Source organism: Poecilia formosa, unplaced genomic scaffold (genome assembly GCF_000485575.1).
Source record: "Poecilia formosa unplaced genomic scaffold, Poecilia_formosa-5.1.2 Scaffold25, whole genome shotgun sequence".
Classification (NCBI taxonomy): domain Eukaryota; kingdom Metazoa; phylum Chordata; class Actinopteri; order Cyprinodontiformes; family Poeciliidae; genus Poecilia; species Poecilia formosa.
Genome location: NW_006799964.1, coordinates 1,459,922 through 1,480,516, shown reverse-complemented (window position 1 = coordinate 1,480,516; position 20,595 = coordinate 1,459,922). Strand labels below are relative to the sequence as shown.

The 20,595-nt window shown below is 38.0% G+C and overlaps 2 protein-coding genes across 3 annotated transcripts; both read right to left on the bottom strand.

Moving 5' to 3' along the window:
* Positions 1-101: 101 nt before the first annotated feature.
* qng1 (Q-nucleotide N-glycosylase 1) lies at positions 102-7,614 on the bottom strand. The gene is made up of 7 exons (XM_007548071.2): positions 7,336-7,614; positions 5,644-5,837; positions 4,717-4,864; positions 3,479-3,591; positions 2,356-2,499; positions 1,540-1,735; positions 102-751 (listed from the first exon to the last, which is right to left on the bottom strand). Exons 2-7 carry the CDS (start codon positions 5,830-5,832, stop codon positions 522-524), a joined length of 1,020 nt encoding a protein of 339 aa, XP_007548133.1. The 5' UTR covers positions 5,833-5,837; positions 7,336-7,614; the 3' UTR covers positions 102-521.
* A 187-nt stretch (positions 7,615-7,801) lies between these two features.
* On the bottom strand, positions 7,802-20,550 carry hnrnpk (heterogeneous nuclear ribonucleoprotein K). Of its 2 annotated transcripts, none has more exons than XM_007548068.2 (17): positions 20,458-20,550; positions 19,422-19,495; positions 19,141-19,303; positions 18,728-18,825; positions 18,480-18,536; positions 17,507-17,550; positions 16,018-16,090; positions 15,295-15,408; positions 14,932-15,060; positions 14,312-14,640; positions 13,889-13,936; positions 12,189-12,228; positions 11,401-11,416; positions 11,044-11,076; positions 10,482-10,549; positions 9,718-9,887; positions 7,802-8,615 (listed from the first exon to the last, which is right to left on the bottom strand). In XM_007548068.2, exons 3-17 carry the CDS (start codon positions 19,196-19,198, stop codon positions 8,585-8,587), a joined length of 1,308 nt encoding a protein of 435 aa, XP_007548130.1. In that variant the 5' UTR covers positions 19,199-19,303; positions 19,422-19,495; positions 20,458-20,550; the 3' UTR covers positions 7,802-8,584. The 2 variants fall into 2 exon arrangements, with proteins under 2 accessions (XP_007548130.1, XP_007548129.1); XM_007548067.2 differs by having other exon boundaries at positions 13,889-13,939; positions 20,458-20,549.
* Between the last annotated feature and the right edge of the window lie 45 nt (positions 20,551-20,595).

Sequence of the window (20,595 nt, the reverse complement as noted above, 5' to 3'; positions counted from 1 at the left end):
GAGATACATTTTAGTGCAAGGTCAGAGTGTGCCTTGAAGGTCATAGATAAATTCATAAAATCAGTTGTAAAACTAATTGGTAGAAAAAGAAGAAATGAGAAAACAGAAGTAAAGTAATTTCTTTTTCTGGATTTAGTAGACAAAAAACACTGTATACATACACGCAGCTTTGGACAGTTAAAGATGAAGCACAGTTACATGATTTGGAACGGTAGAAAAAAGGACTAGACAAAAAACAACAACAACAAAAACAACATAATTTTTGGCCATCTGGATGTTGAAGGTCACAAATTCAACTCCATACTAATTAGACATTCCAAACATGCATGATGTAATAGCATAGTGTAATCACTTGCTTAGCTAAAACAGGATGCTTAATACAACAGACTTGATGTGCAAACATTGTCATTAACTGCACACTGACAACTGTTTTATGGAATCACTACCATGTTTGGTTTATTCGCAGGGAAAGCCATTAGTAAGCAGGAAACATCCAGTATGTTCAGCTTGCAGTCTGCTAGTCAGTAGTAAATACAGCGTGTATGGTGAATGGGAATGTGGGCCATCTCTCTGTGGTGCTGCTTAGCAAAAGGCCAAAGGTAGAAGTCAATGATAGCAGAATTGATGCTGCAGACTTTCCCGTCTTTCTCCTGTACCATCTTGTGCAGTCTTTCCTTGATCAGCTCCACGGACCAAATGGAACATCCTCGTATCTCGACTTCTCTTCGATCCCCTGAAGGCAGCAGCTCACCTGAGACAGACCGCACCAGCTGATTTTTAGATTGATTGATTAGATTTGAACTTTTTCAAATTGTTACATCATAACTGTAAAAGTGAAATTATTTTATTAAAATTTAATAAAATAAATCAACACAATGTCGTGCATAGATATGACATGAAAGTACAATGATGTCTTTATAAGGACTCTTTTACAAATACAAATCTGAAAAGTGCAATGCGTGTGTAGCAGCAAAGTAATGGTAAATCTGGAGGAGCTGCAGTTATTCATAGCTCAGGTGGGATAATCTGTAGACAGGAGAACTACTAGTTGTACCCTCCTCAAACCTAACCATTATGAAAATGTAAGAAAGCGTTTGTCAAGAGGAAGCTATGGAAACACATGCAAGAAGGTGCTCTGGTCAAATGAGACTTAAAAGGAACTTTCTGGCTTGCGTGGAAAATACTTAGTACAGCAGAAAACTAACGCCAACATTTCTTTTCTTCAGTAGTCCAGTACTGGAAATAAACAAAAACATCAAAATCAAGTTATTTTTCAGAGATGCTATTCAACTAACCCGAGTGAATTTAGGATATTTTTAAAGAAAACTGAGAAAAACCTTCAAAAATCTTTTGGAAACCATAGGGAGTTCTCCTTACAATTCACAATTATGTGCAACTTTGTGCTGGCTGGTCAGAAAAAAATCTTAAACTCATTGTCTTAAAAATGATAGAATGTAGAAAAGTGAAAATAGTATGAATACTTTTTCAAGGCTCTGTATATTTACAAAGAGCAGAGAAAACACATGTTCGGTCCCTCACCGTTCTTCAGTGCCTCCATCAGTGCATCAGAGTATTCCAACACTCCTAAATAGACAAGCGCCTGAGGAACCCTGTAGTCTGCAAACATGGTGAGACAGTCTATGTTGGTGATGCACCCTTCTCCTCTGGCCTCCATCACTGCCCAGAAATCTGCCACCAGGATCTGGGCTCGCTTGTTGAAAGAGATTTTTCTGCCCTAAAACAGCAGATTAACACAAAAGCAGATTCATTACCAATGAGTTTCCCAACTATCTTCCATTTTTGCTAAATTATTGGTTTGTTAATAGCGTTTAATTTTGCTTCATTTTTTGTAATGTTGTAAAGTTACCAAAGTAAAGCAAATATGCTAAAAAGCTTGTTGCATTTTTTGCACTTATTGTAATCCCTTTTGCCACTTTTTGTCAGATGGTTACACAGCTGTGATGCTGGTTTTGTCCAGCAGGGGGAACTCTCATGCTAAAATTTATTCAAAGTCCTCCAAAAGAGGCTATTCGAGGTGTTTCAAGTGACAATTTGCAGGCTTGAAGTGTAATTAAGTAATTAATCACTTAGTGTTGACATGGAGTACAGTAATGTACATCACATATTGAAAATGGTGTAATTTTCAGACTAAATGTAGTGCAAATTTGCACACTGGGATGAACTCCATAATTAAAAATTTAAAAAGTTCAGTATTCAAAATAAGGCCGCTAACCCTCAGGATGCCATGACTAAAGCAAGACCTGTGGAGATGCTCTCGTAACAGTTGATAGTTATAAAATATCTTTAGTCTTTCCATACGTTCAGATATCTCTTTGTTCATTTAGCCCCTCTGACCTCATATGTAGCTTCATCCCTGTAAGACGGGATCTTCTCCACGATCAGCTCCACCATCTTCTGAGCATCGTTTCCTGCTTGGCTGATAAAACTACGGAAACTTCCTCCGTGCTCCAGCAGCACGCGCCCGCCCTCGGTCAGGACCTTGGAAGGAAGATTCAAATTCACATAGCCAGGATGAACAGGAGATGAACTGCACATTTTCATCTTCTCTTTATAAAGTAAGTAACGTGCATGTAATAAAAGAAGCTTGATAAATAATGATGACGAAAAATATTTTCAGGTGAATAATATTTTTCCAACATGAAATTACTTTTTAAAAACATTCATTTTATGATTTTAAATTCAAACAAGATGGAAGTGGTCGATGTTGGTCCAGAGCCTTTCATAAACAAAGTAAAGAACCTCCGAGTTATTTTTGACCACGACATGACATTTAAATCCCAGATTTAAGGGTCCAGGACTTAGAAATATCCTGTCAGAATGATGCTGAGAAACGAGTTGATCCTTTCGTTACTTAAAGTCTGAACTATTAAAACTCTTTACTTAAAAGTCCAAAAAATGTAGTTAAAGGCCTTCAGCTGATCCAAACCCTTGCAGCAAGAGTCTTGATGAAAATTTTAAAAAATAATATTTTTCTTCTATTAAGCTTAACTTCATTGGCTCCCTGTTAAATCTAGAATGAAATTTAACTTCCTCCTACTCGTATATAAAGCCAATAAGAATCAAGCTCCATCAAACAACAGAGATCTGATTCCTCCATATGTTCCTAACAGAGCCTTTCACTCTCTTTACTGATGTTTCTAAAAGAACAATGGGAGGCAGATCCTTTACTTATCAGGCTCCTCTCCTCCGGAACCAGCTCCCAGTTCTAGTCTGTGAGGCAGACACCCTGTCTACGTTTAAGACTAAGCTTAAAACGCTCCTGATTGATAAAGCTCACAGTTATTCTTGCTTTAATTATCCTGAGCTATCTCTGTACTTAGGCTGCTATTTGCTTATGCTGCTGGAGGACAAAATGACCACTTTTATTTTTTATTTTTTTGCTGCACTATACAAGTACTTAAAATGAACGTCCGTTTTATATAAAATGAACTGGAAATGTGGAGGATAAAAGTAGAACCTGGTGGCGTTCCTGAACCATCGGCATGGCTGTCTCATTGTCTGATCGGAGAACTTTTCCCAACTCCTCCACGCTCATCTTGGAAAAGTACTTGGGATCAGTGATGGGTACACCTAGGAGAACAGAGGGGAATTATTATTATTATTATTAACTCAGGTTTATAATGTGCAGTACAGAAAAGACTAAACTAAAAATGATTTGTTCTGATCTCTTGTTTTCAGAAGCAAGCTCTGGCCAGGACTACCTGTGCTTCTCTGAGAGCAGCTGTCACACAGATAAAGGGCACAGCGACAACACATTGAGAGCGGTATTCCATACGAGACATAACTGATTCATATCCGGAGCCGTTCTTGCTAATTATAAATGATGATCAGGCTCATGCAGAGCCACCAGCAATTTCCTCGTACTCCGAACTCACAAAGGGCACACAGACAATAAGTGACAATAATAAAACCACATTTTCCTCCTTTTCTCTTGAGAATAAGGAACCAAAAAAGAAACACATAATGGAAAAGGCCACATTGTCATGGATTATGACACAGTTAGTTACAGCATTTTCTGTCAGTGGCTCACTGTTTAGACATTTTTAATCACAAGTTTGGTGGGTCTGGCTCCTTGACAGTGGTAGGGCAGATTTACTCTCCATCAGTGGGACATTAGACCTAATAAATGTATTAAACTACATGGCAAAAGATAGCATCCGATTTCAGGCCTTCACACCGATAGAGATGACAGGTGGAGAAATACAAAATAAAAGACAAATTCATAGAAGTAGCTCACGCAATTTTTGTAATTGTGATTTATCAAACAAATAGTGAACAAAGACTTTCATACCAAATGTTTTAGCTGGTGCTTGCTTACTATGTGTGCATGTTTTAATGCAGTTGTGTCTCTATTTATGTGTACATGTTGTGTTTTTCTGTCCATCTTCCTGTATCGATGTTTGCATAATAGGAAGAGCCAGAATTTGCCAGAAGTTAAACTCTGAAGGTGGTTGCAAATGAAGGGAGAAAAATTCCAACTAAACCTCCCAAAGTTTGCAAAAGCAGAGAGAGAAAAAAAAAATCAGCAGTGTAGAGTGGAAAAAAAAAAGAAAAATCCCCATTAATTATCCTCATTCTGCATTAAAGCACAACTCTCTGTCAACTTAGAAAGGAAAAGATGCTCTCTTTCTTTCTGATCAAAACTGTAAATACTGAAAGTATGATGTGGTGCATGATGTATTTAAGTGGTCTCACCTTCCTCCATAGCTCTGGTGATGGCAGCACACAGAGTCATGAAGCCTGTGTAAGTGGCGCCTTTATAGGTCACCTCACACTGCTGAGCTTCGTTGTCGGGCCAAAAGCAGAAGTTCATGGTATCCACAACGAACACCCAGTTTAACGCCTGTAGGGTTTATAAAACACCATAAGCAAAAACACAACATAAAAGTTATCAGGTTTTTGCTGTCTGTAAGTTTGTTTACAGAATTCTACATAAAAGGCATTGAAAAATGATTTAAAAAAAAAAACTGCTTAGTTTTAAGAATCGCTAAGGAACACAGTAAAAACACTTTATATTTGTTCCAGATTTCAAATGTGTCATTTGTTACATTAAATGAAACAAACAAAAGTCTAAATCTAATAATGTTTATTTACTGTTAACCAATATTCTAAGTGATAATGGTGTTTCATGATGACTGATTTCAAGAGAACCCACATTATTGAAGTCAAATGTCTTTTTTACAAGTGTCTAAAAGCTACACTTTATCAACAGCAACTGTAAATAAGCAATAATCTATATAAGGCTTGAAGAACCAAATAATCATAACATTTTTTATTTTGATACCATTTTCTTCTTAGAACTCAAATTAGAAAAATATCTTATTTTGTGAATAAGAGCACAACTTAAATCTCAGAACAAATGTAGCCTCTTCTTCAAAACAGTATCTTGTGCTGTTTGAACATTTCTATATTTTTTTCATTTTCGAGCTCCAAACCTTCAACTGCAATTAGTGTAATCATATTTATTTTATTCAACATTTAACCCGTATCGGCTTTCTCCAAAATCAAAAAATGTATTAACTCTTTAATTGCCTTCCTTTAAACTTAACTGTCCAGTCAAGTCATTTGTTGCATTTGCACTGGGGTAAAAATAATTCAGCCCTGCGATGCTGAGAAACTCCCCTGATCAGAGGTGGGTGCCGGAGCCAGGGGATTGGCCACCTTCCAGCCACTAGCAGTCAGGAACTCACTGCGTCTGAGACTGAAGAGCATCTCTGCTACCTTCTGGACTCCTGCGTCCCTGATAAACACGTCTTTGCTTCGCTCAGCCACAAACTGCCCAGACTCTCTGGGAAGGAGAGGCTTCTCCATGATAACTGGTGCAGAAATAAAACAGAAAAAAAAACAAAACAAAACACGTCTGATATTCAATGAAAAGCTTTGAATTCTCAGCAGCTAAACTTAAAGATGATAAAGTATGTTCTGCTTCTTAAAGGTTTGGAATTGTTGGCCTATATATGGTAAAATGACTTTAGGTGCAGCTTCAATTTGAGAAGGATTTTATTCCCAGCATAAAAGCCCTTTTTCATACCAAAACATTCAATAACCTTTTAAGCAAGTGCCACTTGAAAGCAATTTTAATAAGTAAATGTAAACAAAGATGTGTTGATCATATTATATATATTACTGGCCAGGTGTATCAGGCATATGTATTGGGATTTTTCCAGATATAAATCTTTTTGTTTTTTCTTATTTTAAAGTATTGGTCAATGGGCCGTTTTGAATCATGTTATATCCATATTTATTGTGCGTCAATGTAAAGTTCCCTGTGTGGCAAGAATGCTGACTCACTTGACTGAATCTACCTAATGGAACAAATAAAGCTGACTGATTGATTAGTTGGTCTCTCGTGAATTGTATTCAATCATCCAGAGGCATCGCAATGCACATCTTGAGATCGTTTCTGTTGACCTTTCTTCTTGGTGAAATAGCTCAAGTTAAGTTAAACTAAATAGATAACGTCTGAACATAAATTTCCAAGTCTCGTCAAAGGATTGAATCACCTGAGGGTGAGCATTAGCAAGGCTAGTGATAGACTTCGGGAGAAGGAACATGCCTTAATTGACACCTAAAGCAAGTTTATAAAGATTTCCTTATTGATATTGGGGATCTATCGGTCAGTTGCTTCCTGCATTACATTTTTCATAGCAGCAGCCGAGTAGGAGACACTGAAGAAACTGTCATCCATCATGGACAACTTGGACCTGGACATCCACTGCACACTGGACAGACGGCAAGAGCTCTGCTGTTTGACAGATACAGGAAATCTTTCCTGCCACATGCCTTCACCCTGTAGAATAATTATTATCGGTGTACTGCTCATCATTATTACTGCATTTGCACAATGATGCACATTTTTTTTGTATTTATATAAAGTATATATTTATATACTTTAAGGTTTAAAAATTAAGTTACACACGAGGTTGATTTTATTTGCCAGTTTGTGTTCTTCTGAAGACAGATTGCTGTACTAGTTTTTATTCCAATTCCTGTAAATTAAAGACGCCAATTGACTCTTATTGTGCCACACTTTTCAACTTATTTTATGAGAACGAAACAAATTGTTTAAAAGATTGACATGAATACTTTTGCAACAAGCCGTTTTCAATTTGGTTAGTAATTGTAATTAATTTCTTAATTTTTTGCATGAAGAGATGAAAACGTGTCTATATTGTGTACTTCTGCGATAAACACCAGGAAGGGCAAAGTGCACCTACATATCGAGCATTCATGCCAGCTTTGACTTTTGCTACCGTATGATCTGTCCGTAGCATTTCAAACTATAAACACAAATTACTTTCTTTCCAAACTTACTGTTCAACTGTAGCTCGTTTCTAAGCAAAGTATAGCAGCGTAGCTCCTGCAAGGATAAAAAAAGATGAACTTCTTTGTACTACCGGGTTTCTGTCTGCTGACCAATCACTCTTTAAGATTCACTCCGATCAACCAATCAGAACGGTAAGGCGGGAAATCTTATGAGCCTGCGCAGAAACAGTTTTCCGCCGACGCCGAGATGTCTTCACTTTTCTGCAAACATATCCTCAAAAAGCCTTTTACAAGTAAACAAATGGAGCTACAAAAAGAAAAAAAATAAATAAATATATATATATATATCTCTGACGTTCATGTATTTTTTTTCTCTTCTAAAAGGACTGGCTCGTTTAACTGCTAAACTGCTGAATTTCTTTGACAGATTTTAATTAACTTCAAACAGGAAGTCAATCTAGCTGCCTAAGTAAAGGTGAAAATCAGAACGCTATTAAAACACCCAAAAAAAAAATCAGTAAAAAGTGGCATTTTTATTTTTCTTTAAATTTGACATTGTGAAGTTCACAACAATGAAGAGCAAGCAAGTTCAGAGAGGAACTTGCAGACAAAGTAGAAAAGTTTAGTATATGTGTCCAATAACCAATAAAATGCCTCATCTCTACCAACACAAATGCTTACTTTGGGAGTTACGTCAATACTCCAGGTTTATTTTGTTGCACCGCTAGAGTGTTCGTAGAAATTATGTTCTGTTTGTACACAACTCCCAACAAAAATTCAAAATCAATTCTACAGATTTCAATTTCCCCAGAGCTGTTAAAGAAGAACAGAAGGAACATCTTACATTCTGTATGTTACACAAATTTGTAGGAGACAACTGAAAGCATACCAAGCCACACACACCCACATGTGCACACACCCACTCGGACACAATCATCCACATTTATGCATAAAAACAAATCAAATCCATCCAAAAAATAAAGGTTAGGTTTATTTTTTTTTATGTCTGAGGGAAATCTTGAGATATTCTGATATACGAGTTACAAAAGAAAAATCAAAGCAAAAATCAGACAAACTATTGGACTACACTCTTAAAAATGCAGATCTTCTACATTTTTATGGATGCACAGGAATGTCGGACATTTAATTAAAAATACAAAAATAAAATAATAAAAAAAAGACACCCACAATCCAGAGTAAAAGTCTGAAGGGGGGGATGTGTTGGACCAGGGCAAAAAGATTTGAGAAGAGGAAGTGGGGTTCAATCCGAGTTTTCTTCAATCTGCTCCCTCAAGGTCTACAGCAAATGACCAGAGTACTGCTTCACACTACAATGAAAACAAAACAGAGCGGGAAAAATGAATACCAAAAAAATATTTGCATTTCACAAAATTAACAGAGTAAAACACTGCAACTGTTGCAGGATAATGATGCGAGAGGATGAACTGCAGGATGGAACAAAGGGGACAGGAGAGAAGACATGATTTAGGAAGACGAAAGGAGGAAAAGAGGTTTGTGGCTAGCAGGTGCAGAACACAGAAAAGGGAAGACAGGAAGGAAGAGGGAGGCAGGGCCTGTTATCATGGCAACAGTACACTACTCATGAGACAGGGCAGAGGGTTTGAGAATGTATTAGCAATCGGGCAAAGCTCAGATGGCATCAATAAGGAAATGGTGTGTATTATACGTGCCTACTGGTTGCCAAGGGAGACAGAAGAGGAGGAGCCTGTGCTATTTGGCAGACTGTGATTTGTTGTCACTTAATCTAACTAAAAACAACAAAATCACTAGTCTTCCACACAGCAGCAGCCAGGGAAGAATCAATCCACTCCCTGCTTCACATTGAAACGGCTCTGATGGCAAATAGACATCCTATTTGTCTTTTCCGTCTACTGATCAGATTTAACGGACGAGTGCGAGTCAATCACAATTGTCACCCACACTGCCCCTTTATAAAAATAGCTAATAATATGCACCTTTAAGCATGCATGCTCCTTCATAGCCATTTCATGTAAGAGGAAGGTTAAAAGTAGTTGCAGGTTGCATGGGGAAGAAAGGAAGGGGGTTAGTGAAGAGAGACAGCAGGCAACAGAAACGTATAATCCAAGAAAAACTGGCTGTCTAGTGTTGGAATGTAATTTTGTTAAAATAAATAATCGGTGAACCATATGTCTGATTAAACAAATTGAACAATCGAGTTATTTTAATCATATTTGCGCAGGAAAACAAAGCTGAAAAGCTTTAGTATGTTGGAGGCCTGCTCGACTCGAGTACAACTGCATGAAATTTTTCACCCGTTTGGAATTTAAGAATACAATTTTAAGACTTTAGAAGATACAATTTGAAGAAAATGGTGACATTTCAAACAGGATTCTGAATAAGGCATTTCTACTAGCTAGGATGGAATAAAAGCACCAAGCAAGAACTTGCCTGTTCTGTAGAAGGTACTGGGCATTCTGGATCTGGTCCTGGGTACCAGTGATGGTAATGATGCGATCCTCTGAACCCTCCAAAGGTTCGTCTATCTTGATGGAGGCCCCCGACTCGTGGCGTATCTGTTTGATCCTCTGGCCTCCTTTACCGATGATGGATCCAGCCAGCTGTTGGTGGAGAACACAACAGGAAAAAGTTGGGGGTTAGGGTGGATCTGACCTTCCAAATGACATTACTTTACTGACTGAAAGAAAATGTGCTGCAGTTCCTTTAGTAGAGGTAAGAGTTTTGAATCCAAGGAACAAATGTGCATTTATGCATCAAATCACACGTCCTTAATCAGAATTTTACTGAACTACTAGAAACAAGTAAAAATGAAAGTTTGCTCCAGGTTTAGATGAGACAAGTTTATTTGATTTAAAAAAATTAAATGATTTTTTTTTTTTCTGAATTTAACCAGGTAATCAAAACGGTGGAATTGGCCAATTTTGACCCACTGTTAGGTGAATCTTAATTTAAATATAAAATTATTTTCTATTTAGAATTAAACATGGTAAACATTAAATAAATTTGACATCATAACAAAAACTCAGATTAGTTGAGCAGAAGCAGACAAAATGTAGCAAAGGAAAAAGGAAAACTTCAATACAAAAAAAAACAACAAAAAAAACAGTGCAACTAGATTTATACAATCTGAGTCTTCAGCTCCAGCTGATCTGTCTCTGGTTGCCAAGCTGTTGATGTCACGGTCATAAACTCACGTCTTTAGGGATTGTCACTTGTGTGGTGATGACAGGACCGCCCATGTCGTTATAGGATCCACGTCCACCTGAAGGCACGCAAAATACGGAGACTGTTAGAAAATAAAAGGATTCAAGACAAACACTCGTGTCTTTTTACCAAAACTGCTGAGTACTGAAAAAACAGATCAAACGACAATTTGGCCTCATCAAAAAGGCAAAGAAAAGCTTGTTGTGACTGCAAAGCTGCCAAGTTGTAGTAATACAGCATCATGGTGTGTTAGTTACATGAATGCCGCTACACCAACAAATGAGTCACATAGATGGGTGGAAGAAATAAAGTAGTAGAAGTAGGTGACTGAAAAAACTACCAAGATGACAAAACCAGAGCAATATTTTTTTTCTCCCACACACTACTACAACATTCCAGCCTTCGGCCAGATTTTTAGTGACATCCATGAGGTTAGAACTGTTGTTTTGTAGAGTGCTTGGAGAATGAATAGAGTGAATAAAATATAAATACACTGAAACTCTGTAGATGTCTCAGACTGGAACTGATTGAGGGCGAAGGAGGAATACTAACCTGACTGGTAGCTATCCCAGGAGGAGCTGTTATCTGAGAAAGACAGGAAAAATATCTAAGATTTACTCATTTGCCACATAATTCAAAATGTACTTTAAACACTACAAAATACACCACACCATCAATATTATGTGAATAGGAAAAAAAATTCAGTTGTGTAAAAAAAAAAAATAATAATAATACAGCTTTACACAAATTACAGCTGCCATTTCCGTTCAGTCTGATTCCCCATCAATTTCTATCATTTTGTCTTCTTGCTTCCTTATGCTGGGGAGAAATCTGAGGCCTGCAGTCTGATGGATGCAGCAGCCTTGTAACAACATTTACACAATGCGAGCGAAAGAGCTTTGTACTTACCATATCCACCGCCACTCTGCAAGGAACAAACAAAAAGACAGAAGTGTTACAGCGACGAAAACGATACATCCCTCTCCCTCGATTACAGAGCAGATAAAAAAAAAAATCGCTACAGGTTGGTGAGCAGAAACCCAACGAGGCAGCCTCGTTCAGAGTAGACCCAATTGAAAGCCACCCAGTTTTCATCCATGAGACAGACTCCACCTCCTTGCCCCCCTCCCCATCCCTACCCCTTTTCCTGTCTCTCCTTGCATCTCTATCAGCCCCCATTTTCAGCTGCTGCTGTTACCAGGGCAACAAGCAATTCAAAAAGCTGTTGCCGAGCAACGGTAGGCAGTATCCTGCCAGGTCTCAGGGAGGGAGAGAGAGGAAAGAGAGAAAAAGGCAAAAAGAAACCTTCCAGTCTGTCAAGAAAGCATTATTAGTGCTTAGCAACGAACCATGGCCACCCCCACCTCCCCACCCTCTCCACTCCCAACATCCTCTCTCTCTCTCTTCGCAGGAAAAACAAGCTGGCCATGAAAAATACACAGTAAGAGGGCAATTACAGCTGATTATTATGGGGTGTCTCCGGCTGAGGTGATTACGGTCATTTGGTGGGGTGGCTTACACCATGCAAAAAGTGCCTTGGATCTATGGACATTGCTCCGTTGTTTTGTCACAAAAATACTATATAATGGCAGGACAATGGACAATCACAACATATTGTCTTGTGCTAGCCTGAGGATGCTCACACTTAATAGGATGCGAACACCAGAGCTGCACGCGTTTAGCAAAGGGTCACTAACCATGTTATCACTGTAGCGATCCGGTCTGCCTCTTCTGTCACTGGCGATGGGGAGGAGAACAGACAGGCAAAGAAACGGGGGGGAAAAAGAAAAAAGAAATGTGAGTTGGACGGGAAAGAAATAGAAAATACTTGGAGAAAAAAAAATAAAAAATCTTGAAAACATTCCATGAAAAATTTCTGGTCTAGGTCAAACTGCACACACACGCTGAGCAAGATTACAGTATAAACACATTTCCTCCCAACCATCTTCCCACACAGTAACAGGAACAGCTCTGACAGTGTTATGGTGAGAGGAGTGACAGGTGGTGGTGATGCTGATCAGAGCCAAAGGCTGCTGTTATTTCCCTCCTAAAAGCTGAGCACAAATAGTGAAAATAGCCGACAAAATGTATTAGGATTGTACTTTTGTACTCCACAGAAGCACATGCGTGTGTGCCAACTTTGAGTAAACCTTAAATGCGAGAGGATTTTAGCATCAGTAACTGTTTACGTTGACATTTTTTCCCTAGTCCTGCAACACAATTCGTTGTTGCAAACCACGCCTGACAACTGAAGCTGCACAATATTGGAAAAACATGCCGCTGTATTACTTATTACTGCAAGGACTTGGTTTGGTGGAGATTGTTCTTTCCTTTACTTTTTTGTCTTTATAATTTCGCCCCCACCTTCACCGTGATCTATATCTACTTTGGACATCGGTACTTTGGTGTAAGGGGCCATCCCACTGGACAAATATGGAGAGGTAAAATGCAAGTTACATGAAATATAAACTGCGTAAATATTTGTGCAAAGAAGTTATTTTTGATTGCCGTTTTGCACAGCTTGATAATACAAATCAATATATTTGACGACAATAGAAAACCAAAATCTTCGAAAAATGTTAGAGAGAATATTTGAGCAGCAGAGATTCTAAAGCATTTACAAGAATCGACCAATAGATTTGACACTATTAGAGTACAAAATGAAAATACCAGTTTCTTATATAAACAATGTTTCCATCTCTCTACCCCAAGTTTATTGAAAACACAGGCTGCTGATGGTAAGCAGTCTACCATCGGAAAAATATTAAATTTAGTATTTCTTCTCTTTTCTTCTTTAACTGTGTACTTTTCCGTGTTTTATTTGGACTCCCTTGAAAAAGATATTTTTAATTTAAATTAGTTTTTATCTTTGTAAAATAAGAGTTCAATAAATTTTTTTTAGTTCAGCAACGTTTGTTGAAAAAGCTGAATCTGGTTAAATTTGTCATTTTGGCAAAGAAACAACTTAGCTGCAGGTTTTTTTTTCTGACTTTACCAGAACACCTTAAAGCTCTCATAAAACATTCTCTGCTGCATTAAACAAACGTCGGTAAATATATTGCTGACCGAGCGCTTGGCCGGATGATACTTTAAGTCCAAGTAGTTATTTGGAATTTGGATAAAGTGAAATATGATGGTAACCTATTGTGCAGTCCAGGTTGTCAGACAACGAGACTCAGCACTGCAAATAAACCACCCATGCAATCAAAAATTCTGATTACAAAATATAATAAACACTTTTAGGAACTGGAAACGTATTCTTAGTATTAAAGAAAGAGCATGCCACTCAATAGTAAGCAACAGCACAGATAAACAATGCCACAGGTATGACTTATTTTGCAACATAAATTGAAACAAGAATCTTAATTCCAAGAGAGATTTGGAAACAAAGACTTACTTTGACCTGTCATCTGAGCCACGGTATGAGTCATAGTAACGATCGTCTCTGCTGAAACATGGAAATGGGGAAAAGAAAAGGAAAAAAAGGACAAACACAACCAGACATACAGTGATGAGCACTTATGCTTAATGAAACGATAAATACGAACAATAGTTTTGCCACTAAAAAAAGCAACATTAGCTCACATATTAAATAATAAACATAATTGTTTTGGTAGAAATTAGAATTTATCTGAATGGAGAGAAAGCAAAAAAAAGCTTAACATTTTCAGACAGATCGGGGAGCAAATATCTCGTAATATCTACAAGTGAGATATTACGAAAGTAAAACTCAAAAAACTTTACATAAAACCGACGAGAAGGTGCATGCAGGCTGCTTGCTACTCCAAAATTCAGATTCAGAAAGCAGCACTGAGCTTACCCTCCCCTGTATGGGTGACCCATTGGCATGCTTCGCGGACGCCCGCTTCCCCTGCCAACCCTACTGGGGTGGGGTGGAGGAGGACCCCGGCGGGGGCTGATATCATCGTAATCGCGGCGTGAGGGAGGCAGGGGTCCACGCGCCCCTCGGCTGGAAGGCATTCTGTCATACCCGCGGTCGCCACTGGACCTGCCTCCGCGCATGGGGAAGCCTCCCATAAGCCTGCGGCCGCCTCCCCTCTCCTCGAACATCATGGTGAAACCACCATACTCGTATGTCTCATCATAGAAGTTGGGGTCGTAGGGCTGCGTACGGCCTTTTATTGGAGCCTAAAGCGGAGATGATCACATTTTAAACAAAAAGAAACACGCAAGACACTTTTATACAGTAGTACATCCGTTTTATATGCAAGGAAACCTTTCTAAAAATAAATATTCATATGACTGAAGAAAATCTAAATCACACCATCAAGTAAGACATTTAAGTGGATATCTTTAAATCATTACTATATCATACGCAACAACACACTCAATAAAGGGCTTTGAAACAGAATCAAATCTTAATGTGTAAAGCCTGAAAAAGCATAAAATTCACTCATTAATAGTGGAAATCACCCTTACTTCAGAGATGAGCTCCAGCATGGTCTTGATGCACTCCACCACCCTCTCCATTTTACCACCAACCAGCACCACACGGTCCGTTGACTGGGGACAACACTCCTGAAACAGCTTGATGCTGGTCTTTGTGTTCTGCAGAGACACACATGAAAGACACACATGAGTAGGAAGAGAAAAAAAAAACGCTCCAACAAAACAAAGGCGCTTAAAAAGGAAATCAGAAAGTATTAAGACTGATTAAAAAAAAAAAAAGGAAATTTCACAAGGTACATTTTCAATGGACAGCATGCAGAGGACATCATGTCAGAATGTCAATGTCTTAAAAAAAAGGCTAAATAAAGTATTACATTTTGTATATTCACATACCTCCCGAAGCTCCTTGATCTTTGCTCCTTTCACACCGATGATGGAGCCCGCCAGGCTCTGATGGATCAGCAGACGGAGCTCACAATCAAAGTCATTGCCATTGTATTGCTGGTACTGTAAAAACAAAATAAAAGCCATATGCTGACGACAGTTTTCACGCATTCCTTCATAAACACGATGAAGGAATGCCTGAACCATTTTCCTTCAGTCTGGCAAAAATCAATACAGTTTTGCTGAAATGTTTTGTCTTTACATTTCCACTTCGTCTCCTACATTCTCCTGTTTGGAAATGATTCTGGCCAAAAAATAACACAACCAATGGAAACTTAAAAAAATATCACCAATCATTTGTGATTTTTTTTTTTTTTTACATATTTGTTATAACTTTTGTTTTTTGCATATTATACCTTTAATGTATATTGCATGTTTTCCTAATATCGTAAAATTTGTTTAATTTCTTTGCATAAATACAATTAAACCATTACATTTTTGGTCATGGTCATCTCATTGTGAGAACCTCAAAGACCCATGACTAATACATGGCTTCAAACCAAAAGCAAACCAGTCAAGTTGACACATTGTCAGAACAGAATAGCAGAACTACATCATCTACAAATAAACAAATGGCAGCAAGGGAATCAATCAGTGCTCTCTATACAACTTCTTTGAAATGTTTTAAAGTGTTACTAAAGATTCATAAAAATCAAAGTCAAAACAACTCACTTCTTCCAATGTAGGGATAATCTTCAGTAGGATTTCTCCAATAGTCTCTATGTCTGCACTGATACTCAGGATTCTTCATAGTTTATCCACCAATGACAAAACAGAGCACGGCAACAGAGTCGGTGTGGGGTTGGGGTACCCCGGAGGCATCCCAAGGGAGGAGAAAACAAAGTTTCAGATTATAAAGTTCATTAGATCTCTGGTTTAACTCATAAAAAAAAGCTAACACTGCTAGAAGTGGAGAATAAAGAGCTATCTCAATGATAAGGTCCTGCGTTTTCTAACATTTTACACAATAAGTTGGTGGTCATTTTATAGGGAAGGTGAGGAATATAGTACAATAAAAAGGCATCCTTTCCCAGAGAAAAGCAGTACAGTGGCAAAATAAAAAAAGGACCCAAAAGAAAGGAGGACTGGATTTGGCAACCACTGAGGAAGCAAGATGGGGAAAGTGAAGTTTTAGGAAGAGATAAAAGTGCCAGAGAAAATTCTAAAAGGTTTATGGTATAGGTTGGTGGATGCACACCACAAAAAAAACGACCCTCTAAATGAGGTGACGGACACAAAAGCCAAGATGACAAAGATGTTTTGTTTTTACCATCGTGGATTTTAAGTTTAATTTTAATTAAGTCTAGTGGCTGGAATATTGTTGTCTGCACCCACCTGTGGCAATACAGGAGTTATACTGATAAGGAGAACTAAAGCAGATTACACATGGAAGCAACATAGTCTGCAGATGAGCGAAAGTGACAGAAGATTATGCTATTGTAAGGTTGTAAATTTGCAGTCACTGGAGTTAATGCTTATAACCGGGTCAGGGAAATTGAATTTTATGAACTCAAATGAAGCATGGATGGATAGGACTAAATCAAAACCTTTAGTTTCAAAAACTCCAGCAATTAAGGATTTGCTTACATGAAAGACAGACAAGGAAACAAACACAATCACTATTTAAGAATAATAAAAATAAAAATAAAAAAAATAAAATAAAAAAATCTAAATTTTGATATTTGGACTTCAAAAAGAAAAATAAAATGGGATGAGACTAAAAGCAAGTGAGCTCATAGAACTAACAGAAAACCAAAAACACCATTATTTATACACAAACACTGAGCTTTTAGAAAGGGAAAATGAAGAAGATTTACAGGACAGATGGCCACAAATAAGAGAAACCTACAAACCCTAAAAAGAAAAAAAAAATATACACAAAGTATAGCAGACATTTTCAAAGACAGTGGAATAATCCTGACAGCACCAACTTTAGTTACAGTCCTGACATGACTTTAAAAATGGCATAGAAAGGATATTAACATGATGTTTAACAGGCAAATTAGGATAAAAAAAATCGCACTTAGGCTCAGTCTGATAAACTTTAAATATGTTTAAACATAGTGACTTGACAAAAGGTAGGACTACAAATTATTGTTCACTTCTTCTTGTTTGTTTGACCTGTAGTCAGGCATTGAGAGGGAGGAGCTTAGGGACATACCGCTCAGGCCCACTGCTGTCTGGGACTGACACACTGGCATTGTACTGGGCGTGGCATGGGCAGGGGCCAGGGCCATTCGGGCACAGATGTCAATCAAGTAACACGCCCATTTAGGGACAGGGCACGATTATGGGCGGGGCCAACCAGGGTGTCAGATGGGCGGGCGCAGGAGGGGCCATCCAGAACATGGGCAACAGAGGAGGAGGAGGAAGTGGGCAAAAAAAGTAAAGAGTAAAAATAATAAACAAGGAAGAGGGGAGAGGAATACATTTTTAATATACAGGCTCTGCAGTGTTGAAATGTGATTTTAAATTGATTCTCTCAGAGATTGGGTCGTCAAAGAGAGAAGAGGAGAAACTGACATTGGAAAAAAGGGAAATGGCATATTAAAGAACACGAAAATTTAATGTTGGGGGAATAAAACCAGAGACAGTGAGAAAAGAGGGGGAGAACAAACTGTAAATGACCAGAGAAAGAGGCAATGACATAGAATTATTCAATAATTGGCCAGTTTTCAGCAACATTAAAATATATATGTATACGAATACATAATGTTAGCTTGTGACATTCAGAAATCAGCACTGTGCCAGTTTCATTCTGAATTAACTAGAGCATTAATACTGCCAGCTGGATTAAATATTTTAACATTATAAAATATAAATTGGGCTTTTATGCCATGGTCCAGTTTAGATGGATGCAAAAACATATGTTGTTTTAGCTACCAGAACAGGATGAAATTAACTCCAGAAATTTGTCTGAAGGTTTAAAAGAATAAATTGGCTGGCCCCGGTGTTTGTCATGTTTACAATGAAGGAAATAATTGAAAATACTGCAATAATTTTTAACACTTAAAAAGGATTGAGGCAAAACCTGGTCCTGTCCAAACAGAGAAGGCTGAGTCTGAGAGGCCAGTGAACACAAAAATGTTCTTTTTGAATTTCTGGCTGTGATAAGAAAACTTTGATGTACTCACATCTGAACGGAGGGCTTTGATGTTTTTTCCACCCTTCCCAATCACAGCTCCTGCATTCTGCAATACAATAAAAATAAAAAAAAAATTAATCATTATAATCGTAAGATGTTTAGAAATAAAAAAAAGTAAAGACGATTAAGTGTGATCAAATAATCAGAAATCATACCTGTAAAAAAAATATAAAATGTTAAAATAAGAGCAGAATATACACTTGGACTAGATTATGAAACAAAACAGGGCTGAATTACTTTGCTCTGCAGGAGAATGCGGAGCTCTACCATCTCATCACAGTTTCTGGAGCGTTTGAATGATTTCTGCTCATCTGCATCCTCAGCAGGGCGTTTACCTGGAATAAGAAGATAAAATAAAAATAGACACACTGACAACACTGTAGATGTCTTTCATGAAAATGTTACAATAAATAACTTCATAAATGTCTAATTTTTCATGTACTGAAAATGTAAGAAAAGAAATATGGTTATAGAAACTAATCATTTTTAATTAACAACAGAAAACATGCAGGCCTCAAATATACAAAAAAAAAGAACATTTAGTTTTAGTGGAATACAATACATCACTGCTACCATGTGCATGTACAACACAAAGACAAAAAATATGAATATCTTTAAAGGGCACAACATAAATGAGTGACAGTTTATACCATTCGTCTCTGTGTTGCTGAATGAGGTCTCATCTTGCTGATCAATTTCTGTGTCCATGGTCTTCAAACGGAATAGTGGAAAAAGAGCACCTTGATTCGATGTGCAGGTGACAGGAGCAGGAAAAAGTAGCAGGAAACCAGCCCCTGTGTGTGTTGTGGTCTCCTGGCATGTTGAAGGCGATTAAAATGGGATAAGAAAAAAGGAGAGGAAAGAGGAGGCAGGTCAGCTAGTCTGAAGTCGGCATTAAAATTGTTAAAACGATTAGACAGCCTGGACTCACCGATATTTATTACAGGGAAAAGGGCGTGTTCATAGGCGGATCCAAGTGAAGAGGGACCAAACAGCTCTTGCAACCTGTCAGGGAGGGAAGCTCCTTCTTTTAATGTTGAAATGCAGCCAAACAAAACTGATCGCACTTTCATTTTGCATCGTACTACCATGATGTTGCATAACAAAGCTTTATGAACAGTAAGCGATAAATACTGATATTTATGGGATAAGGTTCTGTTGTTTGGTCGGAGGGCGCATACACAGACCAAAGGATAAATTAATCAAATTGTTACTAAATTATATCGTACGCTACGTGCTACAAGATATACACGAACACACACGCTGATCGATTAACAGACTTCAGTTTTTAGTTTTAAAAAAAAATTATATATATATAGTCCTGACAAAATTTGAATTGGATTAGTTCAAATTAAACTGATGGCAAGTCGTGGAAGTTGGTTTATGATTTACTTCCTCCTGGTTGGCAAATATGCAAAGCGTCCCTCCACTGACTTTAGGCGTGTGAAATACATCAGATCTAGTCGGTGTAAAAATTATAATAACTTTGAGTTAATAGAATACTAAAATAACAGCTTGGTGAGTATCAATTTAGTCCATGTAGTCGGACTCCGGCTTCGTCGTGCTAAATGGCAGCCGTTGCTTAAGCTTACGGAGCCACGCATTAGCTTAGCGAGCCATTTCCCCGTATTTGAATTCAAAGTTTAATATAAAGTAGCCCTTAACTACTACGAGCATACCATTTTGAGACAACTTATAGATCTAAATTTCAGCTGGCAACTTCAGTTAGAACGATGTTCAGTACAAAGACCAACAGTAACGATTCGAGCTAAAAGCTAGCTAGTTTCGCCATGTTGCCAAGGCAGAGCGCAACCGTAGCTAGGTAGGCCAACTTTTAAGGCACCGGACACAGATGAAACAACAACACGCATAAAACGTACTTTCTCGTAGTTTTAAGTATGCATACCAATTATGTTTAACCAACGGTGCTCGGAAAAAAGCTGAAAATATCGCCAAAAAACACAAACCTGCAGCGTTATCACCTCGCTTGCTTGCTTGCTTCCTTCCTTCCTTCCTTCTCTTCCGAGCCTGGAAGCGAACAACTCGATGTACTGTGTCCTGATTGGCTGAATGGAAAGCACGTCAACGGTACGACGACTGCCATT

Excerpts from the sequence above, each read along its gene's own strand:
- qng1 (XM_007548071.2), bottom strand. The coding sequence starts at position 5,832 with ATGGAGAAGCCTCTCCTTCCCAGAGAGTCTGGGCAGTTTGTGGCTGAG. Across the intron at positions 4,865-5,643 it reads CGGCACCCACCTCTGATCAG|GCGTTAAACTGGGTGTTCGT; the intron begins GGGAGTTTCTCA and ends TAAACCCTACAG. Across the intron at positions 1,736-2,355 it reads GGGATGAAGCTACATATGAG|GGCAGAAAAATCTCTTTCAA; the intron begins GTCAGAGGGGCT and ends CTGCTGTTTTAG.
- hnrnpk (XM_007548067.2), bottom strand. The coding sequence starts at position 19,198 with ATGGACACAGAAATTGATCAGCAAGATGAGACCTCATTCAGCAACACA. Across the intron at positions 13,940-14,311 it reads GGTCACCCATACAGGGGAGG|CAGAGACGATCGTTACTATG; the intron begins GTAAGCTCAGTG and ends TCCATGTTTCAG. Across the intron at positions 8,616-9,717 it reads CAGTACCTTCTACAGAACAG|TGTGAAGCAGTACTCTGGTC; the intron begins GCAAGTTCTTGC and ends TTTTCATTGTAG.